This window comes from Maniola jurtina, chromosome 5 (genome assembly GCF_905333055.1).
Source record: "Maniola jurtina chromosome 5, ilManJurt1.1, whole genome shotgun sequence".
NCBI lineage: Eukaryota > Metazoa > Arthropoda > Insecta > Lepidoptera > Nymphalidae > Maniola > Maniola jurtina.
In genome coordinates this window covers 9,941,747-9,951,674 of record NC_060033.1, presented here as the reverse complement: position 1 = coordinate 9,951,674, position 9,928 = coordinate 9,941,747, and the positions used below count along the sequence as shown (strand labels likewise).

At 37.8% G+C, this 9,928-nt stretch overlaps 1 protein-coding gene across 1 annotated transcript; it reads left to right on the top strand.

The window, feature by feature from the left end:
- The first annotated feature begins 407 nt into the window (after positions 1-407).
- On the top strand, positions 408-9,095 carry LOC123865650 (tRNA (cytosine(34)-C(5))-methyltransferase). The gene is made up of 13 exons (XM_045906838.1): positions 408-531; positions 606-698; positions 1,161-1,375; positions 1,614-1,791; positions 2,245-2,329; positions 3,083-3,222; positions 3,715-3,848; positions 4,340-4,527; positions 5,126-5,270; positions 5,735-6,166; positions 6,750-6,916; positions 7,664-7,819; positions 8,913-9,095. The coding sequence occupies exons 1-13, from the start codon at positions 409-411 to the stop codon at positions 9,059-9,061; spliced, it is 2,205 nt and encodes a 734-aa protein (XP_045762794.1). The 5' UTR covers position 408; the 3' UTR covers positions 9,062-9,095.
- Positions 9,096-9,928: the final 833 nt, after the last annotated feature.

Genomic DNA, 9,928 nt, shown 5'->3' with positions numbered 1-9,928 from the left:
TATATAGTGTGTTATCTATGGCCGGCGCTAGCCGACACACGCACGGCACCCCCTTAGAGCGCTTTCCAGTCAGTTTTAACAAAAAAAAAACACTCCCAAAAGGCAGAGCACGCCCGCCAGCTAACACCAACACAGACGAATCCAAGCATAGATTATTATATCTACTATTTTACTAGAGATTTTTGGTCTGTGCCGTTGGTTACAACCACAGAGTATAATAAATAACAGACTTACGGGAAAAACTCGGAAAACTCATGTTCAGTTGCCGGTGTTCTTCTAGGATTGTATGTGCCTTTAATTTTTTAATACAATTTGGAAAGTTTCCCTAACTTGTAATTATAAATACAAACCTGACATTGGCTAATCTATGTAAAGCCAGACGAGAAGAAAAAAAAAAAAAAGGATTGTATGTTTTTCTGTTATTTTGCCCAGAAAAGATTTGTTTCACTTGGCGAATATCTGAGAAAAATGGGTCGTCGAAACCGTAATGTTAATAAATTCGCGCAAAGGAAGAGGGATCGCAAAGAACAGGTTAATAAATCGTTATATTTTGTGCTTTTGTAAAACACATAAAAGTTTTAAAATTGTATTTTTGTATCTTATAGGAAAAAAATCGCCAAGAAAACCCGGCGCCCGACACTCGCAAACACTATGAAGACATTGTACGCGAAAATGCGGCTTTTGAGGAATATTACAAGGTAAATAAAATATTGAGGTTATATTTTTGTTATGAACGCATATATTTTATAGTCTTTGCGTATAATTCATAGTCTTATTGGGCTGGAAGTCTTGTTGGAATTTATCAAAAGGATCCCTGTTATTGCTAGATAGGCGGAGAGCAATTCTACTTAATCAAAATAAAATAGTGGCATGGCAGCAACAGCTCTTGGTCAAATAGGGCTCCGAATAATAAACAATAACCAAATCCATTCCTTCATATCACAAAAGCGTGATAATCACACTCCTTCTTGACGGATACTCACTTCTATCATAATCAGTAATCACTGCTACTAGCTATTCATGAAAATGCACAGTCACAGTACAATAATTTGAGATTGTCAATGTGGTAGTCGCTACTTTCGTGCTAGCGCCCCTGATCCTGATTTAATATTGGAAACACATTTTCATAATAGTAATAGGCAATTTTTTTTTCTTTAAAGGTTCAAAAAGTATGCCCAGAAGATCAATGGGCAGATTTCATGAAAAGTATTAAGGAAAACCTGCCTACAGCATTCAGGATAACAGGTTCTAAATATGAGGCAAATGCATTGCTGAAAATTGTAACAAGTGAATATTTCTCAGAGATACTCAACATGAAGTTAAAAGTGGAGGGAAAGGATGAAGAAGAGGAAATAAAGCCCATTAATTTACCTTGGTAAGTCCAGCCAAAACTGACTTAATAGCTTTACGCTGGATGATGGACTGTGTATCCTTAGTGGGAACTAAAATATGAAACAAATGGACATAGTTTCAATTTTTCAGCATTTGAAGCACTTATTTCATAACTTGCACAGATACTCATATCACTACTTTTAATCCAAGGATTGTGTCTTCCCTTTTGAATCTGCTTAAAATTTTTGCAAAAAAAATAATCCAAAATATGTGGGGCATAGGTATCCAGGAGGCTTAGCGTGGCAATTGCGCCTATCGCGCATGGACATCCGTCGCAATGAGGCACTGTACCGTCTCCACAACTTCCTCGTAGCGGAGACTGCGGCTGGCGGGGTGTCGAGGCAGGAAACTGTTTCCATGATACCCCCAGTTGTTCTACAAGTACAACCTCATCATAAGGTTAGACAACTTTATTCATCATCATCATAATCACTGTCACACTCCATCACTGCTCACTACTGAGCAAAGACCACTTCTAAGATTGAGAAGGGCTTAGAGTTTAGTTAGAGACTATAGTGCACCATACTGGGTAAGTGCAGATGGGCAGACTTCACACACCTTTGGGGTAGAAAATTATGGAGCTCTCAGGCATGCAGGTTTCCTCAGGATGTTTTCCGTAAACACAGTGATATTAATTGCTTAAATCTCATGTAACTCCACAAAGTTATGTTTAAATCTCACATAACTTTGTAAAGTAAGAAGTGTGCCCAGGATTCAACGCCAGACCCTCTGAATACAAGTATTTAGAAGTCCAAACATTGCAAAATCATGTGGCCGGTTTAGACAACTTTGGTCGATTAAAATTATACTATATCCATGATTTTCATCTACTTTAAATTTCCCCTTTTTTAGGTGTTAGATATGTGTGCAGCACCAGGCTCAAAAACTGCACAACTCATAGAATTTTTGCATTCAGATGAAGACAAAACTCCTACTGGTAAATATTGCTTATAGAGAGAGAGTTACTTTCAGCTTTTATAAAATAACGAAGGTCTGGCACGCGCTGGCTCTTAGTCCATAGTTGCACATTTCCAATTTTCACTGTATGGTTTTAAAGTTTAATAAGATTAATTATTAAGAACTGAAAGAGATTATGCTCTCTCTGCGGAGATTTAGCTCTCTCTGCATTGTATTCTTCATTGCTGATGGTCATGATCCCTTTCCATTAATCACATAATGGTTAGAGTTTTCTTGGGATAATACTGCAGATCCTTCCACATACAACACGATTTCGACTCCATGTTTCACAGTTATTATTATCAAATGTTAGTGATATAATTACCGCGACTGATGGACTGACGACTTGGGTCAACACTGACCGAACCGAGAAGCACTGAGGTTGTTTATGTAAGCATTGCTCTCGTCCTGCTCAATTGGTTTCAATCAAAGTTCAGCCATGCTCAGCTGACCGACCGATTTGTACTCACACACAAAAGAAAAGCATACACAGGTCCAGGCAGACCTGTGTATGGTAGTAGTAATAGGTAAATTGTTTGTAACATTTTCGAGTTAATGGTTAATTTTTGAAATTAAATTAGTTAAGTTTTGTCCTCCGAATTGTCTTCACAGGACAAAACTTAACTAATTTATTATCTCTAATAATAATTTATTCATTATTTCAGCTTGTATATTATCATGCTTCACACAGTGCTGTTTTGTTTGTTACTTAGACAGATATTATTGTTCTCAGGCTTCGTAATTGCGAACGACGTGGACAACAGCCGTTGTTACATGTTGGTGCATCAGGCCAAAAGGCTCAACTCGCCGTGCATCGTGATAACCAATCACGATTCAGCTTTCATGCCATCTTTGCTCGTCACTGATGATCAGGTGAAAATAGTCCCAGTAATAATGTCTTACGTTGTAAATGACATCTGTAAAATATGAAAGGATAAACTGATTGGAAATTGAAAAAGTAGATAGGATTTTCAGAAAATCTACTTTCGCGCCGAAAGTAGTTTTTCCATTCTATTGTTGGCCCACTACTGTGTGCCTAGTGGGAGATTTTTAACCTATTCGATCGCGTAAAAGTTAACTGCGTTTTGTATGGAATTGAAACAGCGCCATCTAGTGACAAGAAGCCATCGTGAAGCCATGCCAATGGCTTCACGATGTTTTCCTTTTTTCTTTCAAGTCATATTTAATTGCTTAAAATGAGTTGGAAGAGAAGTGGCGAGGAACGCATATAACGTTATTGCTTAGAACGCAAAAATTACAGGTGGTCACCGGGATTAAACCCAGAATTCGAGGCCCCAAATTGTAGGCTGAAGTCTAGGCTATAATTAATTAATTTAACGTTTGATATTCAATATTTTATTACAGAATCCTGGGCAAACAAAACCATTGAAGTTCGATCGCATACTGTGTGATGTCCCTTGCTCTGGCGACGCGACGTTGAGGAAAAATCCCGACATATGGCTGAAGTGGTCCACAGGGAATGGAAACAATTTACATGGGTAAGAGTAAAAAATGATTTTTGTTGTGAATGATTGTTTTGTTGTTCTAATCTTAAATATATAAAAGGCTAAGCTGACTGACTGACTGACTGATCTATTAAAGCACAGCTCAAACGAGACGGGTAAAATTTGGCATGCAGATAGCCGTAATAATCTTTACTTATATTGCAGATAGTTAATTTGACGTAGACATTCGCTAAGAACGGATTTTGGAAAATGCAAACCTTAAGGTCATAAAATAGGGGTTTGAAATTTGTGTATTTGAGTCGTGGGTATAAGCTAGTATATTATAAATGTAAAATCTCTATCTCTGGACCTTTTAAGGCCACATACAATCTATACTTTAAAAGTTCCCGATTGTCCCTGTCGGGAATCGAACTAGTGAACTCCCACTTCTAAGACCATATGCACTCACCACTGTGCCATGGAGGTCATCAATTTTTATGTTCTTGTTGTAAATATCAATAGTTGTAAAACTTTGTTTCCACTAGCGTCCAATACCGTATCCTTCGCCGTGGATGTGAACTGCTGTCAATGGGGGGTAGACTGGTGTACTCCACTTGCTCCTTCAACCCCATCGAGAACGAGGCCGTCATACATCGCCTGCTACAAGAAGTCGGAGACACTGTCAAACTAGTGGACGCAACCGGACTACTGCCAGGCTTGAAGTTCCATAAAGGCAAGTATTAGTATGAATATATTATTTATTATATGCATATACTTTTTATGCATTATATTTAGTATTTACATAATTGCATAGGAATCGACGTATCACTCATGAAATAACTTCGTCCATACAATAAATGCGAAAGTGTGTTTGTTTGTTGGTTTTCATTCAATCATGTCGCGTCGCAACGGTTAGACGTAATTTTTTGCATGGGCATAATTAAAGATCTGGATAGGGACAGACGCGACTTTTTATTCCGGAAAACTGCATTAATCAATTAATTGCAGCAATCTGCAATCTCAAGCAATCAAAGTTGTGATTGGTTGAATTTATGGTATTTTTGCTCCAACAATGCATTTCAGCCAATAACGAGAAATTAATAATTTTTTTACATGGATTATGACGTATGTCACTTTTCGTTCTGACCCATCGTGAACGCTTAGCAAATTTTGAATGTTCCGCGTAATTTGGACTTAAACTATATAAAAATAATTATTTAAAGTTTATGATTTCTTGTCTGTGAAGAATACGTAAAAAATATTTGAACCAAAAAACCACATGTATATTCCCTATTAATTGATTTATTATAAAATTTATTTCATTATATCAGGCATGACACACTGGCGTCCTGCTTCCAAGGACATGGTATTCTACGACAAGTATGAAGATGTACCAGAGAAGTGGCAAACTGTGGTGAGGCCGCAAATGTTCCCGCCCAAACCTGAAGACTTGGACAAATACCATCTGGACCGGTGGTAAGCTTGTGTAATTTTATTCGTCTATATATTTGTACAGTTGGCGTCACGAAAAAGAGAAACTTTGAGTTCAAAGTGACTTTGAAATCTCAGTTGAGTGAACTAAATCGAGGATACTCTCGGTTCGATCTTGAATCGACAATATGTCAAATATTAGGTGATGAGTGACGTGAAATCGAAGAAAAATAGGCGATTCATAGGCTACTTAGCGTCAATTGTTCCTACATTTGACGCTAGGTAGCCTATGAACAGAATACAACAAGAAGCGCACAGCTCAACACAGCAAGAAGCGCATTTGACGCCAGTGACGTTTTGTTATTACATAGTTGTAATGTAACTGTCATGAACTGTGTCCCAGTTGAAATTACAGAAAAACAAAATGCATTATACTGTTAAAATATTGTACCTAGAAATCTCGAAAAGTATGTTTAAAGAAAATTAATAATAAACCTTGAAAATTTTAGCATAAGAATACTTCCACACCACCAAGACACTGGCGGATTTTTCGTTGCACTTTTCGAAAAAACTGCCCCCTTACCTTGGGAAAAGGACCAATCTGAACCAGACACAACCGAACCCATGGAAGTGAAAGAGAAAAAAGAACCCCCAAAGAAGAGAAGAAGAATGGGCGGTTACAAAGAAGATCCTTTCGTATTCTTCTCTAGTGACACAGAAGATGTTTTTCCTTCTATAAAAGAGTTCTATGACCTTAAAGAAGAGTTTGATCCTACGTGTCTACTCACTCGCTGCCATGTAGGGAAGAAGAAAAATATATATTTGGTGTCCCCGACAGTAAAGGATATTGTGCAGAAGAATGAGAACAATATTAAGATTATCAATACTGGCGTGAAAACTTTTGTGAGGTGTGATAATAAAAACATGACGTGTCCATTTAGGTGAGTGGAGTTTGAAAACTGGTTAAAAGTGCATCCCCGAGTAAAATGCTGAACTAGCTTTATTAAGTCCAACTTTAAGAGGCTAACTATTTAAAAGAAAATCAAGTAAAAAAATTTTTGTCTTCATACTAACCAATTTAATGAAATAATGATTGATTTCATAAATCCTCGTTAAGTAAACATTGTTTTTTACCCGATGGGGTAAGAACCTTTGATCTACTATTCTACTATAGTTAATTTGGGCTTGTTTATTAAGTACAGAACGTGCCCGATGACGCATACACAACATTTTTCTTTTGCACTTGATTTTTTAAAAGAATATTTGCTATGCCATAATCATGCCTAATATCCCCTTTCCCCTCCAACTAAGCGTAAAGCTAATGCTAGGAATTGGAACGACAATAGCGCAACGGATAGGGTTTGAACCACCGACCTCCGGAATTCAGTCCGCTCATTAATCGTTAAGCTATTGAGGCTGTGATTGTTAGCCTTTTAGGAATTTGTTTATCTGCCCCTTGATGTAAATAAAAGTTAACTGCGTCACTATAACACCATAGATATAAATAAAAATATTCTTCCCCAGATTATCCCAAGAGGGTCTTCAAAGTATATCCCGACATATAGGCGCAAAGCGACGTCTGAACATATTGAAGGAAGATCTGATATTGGTCTTACAGAATGACGACCCAAGCAATCCTCCCGATATTAAACTCTTCTCAGAACATACGCAGAACTTGGTTAAGGACTTCGGTAAGTGTGTAAACTCTATGTCATATAAACTAATATCTTATTTAGTAGGGCGAACCATTAATAGTCGATTTCACCAATGTAAAGTGAGTCTTATCCAAGAGTAAATTTGATATTTTGGCAGGTTTTCAATACATAAACTGTCATTACGCCTCGGTTAAACCTCGGTCACTAGACGTTCGCGTTGGTAAAATCGGCACTAAATTGTTTTTAGGGTTCCGTACCTTAAAAGGAAAAACGGAATCCTTATAGGATCATTTTGTTGTCTGTCTGTCTATCTGTCGGTCCGTCCATCCTTCCGTCCGTCTCCGTCCGTCCGTCATGCCTGTCAAGAAAACCTATAGGGTACTTCCCGTTGACCTATAATCATAAAATTTTGTGGGGTCTTATAGCACAAGTAAAGGAATAAATCCGTAAACCGTAAATTCGTAGTTATATCATTTAAAAAATGTGTTTCAATTTTCAAAGTAAGATAACTATACCAAGTGGGGTATCATATGAAAGGACTTTACCTGTATATTTTAAAATAGATTTTTTTTTATGCATAATAGTTTTGGATTACTCGTGCAAAATGACGGAAAAAATACCCGAGTACTGAACCCTTAGTGAGCGAGTCTGACTCGCACTTGGCCAGTTTTTCTGAAAAACAAGGCGATTTCCTAACACTTCGCTCGCGATTGTTTATCAAATCAGATTGATATCACAAACAGACAGTATGATATCTTTCAAAAAACTTCATTTGATTGACAGCTACAGGCAGCTGTGTCCTGGACTACAAAGACACGGAGTCGGACATGGGGCTGACGCTGGTGGGCTGGCGCGGCGTGCACTCGCTGCGCGCGTACACCGCAACCCCGGACACCGTGCACTACTTACGTTTGCTGGGGGCTGATTACAGCAAATACGGTATGTATTACTTATTCTTTAATTAAAATTGAAGTATCGTGTCTGTTTGAATGGACTAATCTTCGGAATGGCTATACCTACTTTGACGGGACTTTCACAGACAAGTAGAGGATTAATCAAGGTGTAATATAGGCTCCTTTTTTAACCGACTTTGTAAAATGGAGTTGTATTTTTCTACCTATGTACACCGATATCTCCGAGATTTCTGAACCGATTTTTTTTATTTGTTAAGGGAACTTTGCGACATTGTTCCATAAAAAATTTGGATTCCAACTCCTCAATCCTGATGCTGCAGGGGATCTGACCAACCCACGCGGTCGAAGCTGCGGGCATCATTTATAATATGGGTAGTGATGTCATCATATTAGCCATGTCATCATCATCATCATGATCGACCCATATCTCACTACAGAGCTCGGGTCTCCTCTCAGTATGAGAAGGTTTGGCCATAGTCCACCATGCTGGCCAAGTGCAGACTGGCAGACTTCACACGCGTTTGAGAACGTTATGTAGAACTCTCAGGCATGCAGGTTTCCTGACGATGTGTAATTTCTAGCGAGTGATATTTAATTTCTAGCCATGTAATCATGACTAATATTCCCCTTTCCCCTCCAACCAAGCGTAAAGTGTGTGCTAGGAGTAGATCCGACAATAGGGCAACGGGTGGAATTTGAACCGCCCAACCTTTCGGAAATCAGTCAGCTCCTTAACCATTGAGCTATTGAGGCTGCATTAAAATAATTATCTGTATTATTTTACCAGTCTTTTATCAACGAATCTGTGAAAGTACAGTACTCGGCAGGAAATATTGCACATTAAACTTTAGAAAGACTTCGGCTTCATAGAGCTTTTTTAGATTAGATTGTCTGTTACTCATCCCTACGTGACGATTTGTGAGTCTTAAGCGACACAGACCGTCATCTCTTTCTAAAGCCCGATGTCCAATATTTCATGCCAGGTACTGTAAGTACATCTTACCAAATATTCATTCCACAATCTAGTAGACCTGGTACCCCGTATCCATTCAAGCGGAGCGGAGATTCGTATTCCTATACCAAATTAAAGTAATTTATTATGCTCAATCTCGTTACAGATGTAAATAAGTTCAAGAAAGCTTCTGAGGTGACTGAAATAGAAGTCGAGTCTGCAGAGGTCGACGAGGCTCAGTCCACAAGCAAAAATGATCTTAACGGCGCTGAGACGAGTAAAGCCAATGATAAGGATAAAATTGATTGTACGTAAGATTCATTATTGAATAATAAATATTTTATATACAGGCTTGTATATTATTAGATTAGCCTCTAACCAAAAACGATTTCTTGGAAGCTCATATGCTTTTTGGCTTTTGCCATGCCATACTAATGATATTATATTTATAACGAGGTAAAGTTTTATAAGCTTGGATTATCCGGAACAATGATCCGATTCTGAAAATTCTTTCACTAATAGACATTTTACATTATTCCCGAGTGCTATAGGCTGAAAATTATGTCACGCTGACGAAGTTGTAGGAAAAAGCTAGTCTAACTAATATTATAAACGTGAAAGTTTGTATGTATGTATGGATGTTTGTTGCTCTTTCATCCAATTACTAATTAGACAGATTTAGCTGAAAGGAATGGAGATAGATTATACCCTGAATTAACATATAGGCTACTTTTTATATCGGAAAACAAAGAGTTCCCATGGGATTTTGAAAGGCCCTCTCATTTGACCAATTTGTATGAACTTTGGTACAGAAGTAGCTTGCATCCCGGAAATTGACATAGGCAACTTTTATCCCGGAAAATCGAAGAGTACCCACGGGATTTTTATTAACCTAAATCCACGCGGACAAAGTCGTGCGTATCATCTAGTTATCTATACAGGAGGTAGAATAAAATAACATCAACACAAAATATGTTTAAGAAACCCTTTATTCACACCACCACTCGAATTCGCTTGTGAGCGATAACAATCCTTACGAGGCTTAAGGCGAAAGTGCTACATCAACAAAACAGTGGGTTTTGAGTCACAGATATAATGAACAGTTATTTAATGATGAAAACGATTCATACAAAATAATATTATGTTTGCAAAATTATGAAATATTTTTAGTAGCAAAATATT

Coding starts and splice junctions, on each gene's coding strand:
- LOC123865650 (XM_045906838.1), top strand. CDS start 409: ATGTTTTTCTGTTATTTTGCCCAGAAAAGATTTGTTTCACTTGGCGAA. Junction 2,330..3,082: donor TGAAGACAAAACTCCTACTG/GTAAATATTGCT, acceptor TATTGTTCTCAG/GCTTCGTAATTGCGAACGAC. Junction 5,271..5,734: donor AAATACCATCTGGACCGGTG/GTAAGCTTGTGT, acceptor TGAAAATTTTAG/CATAAGAATACTTCCACACC.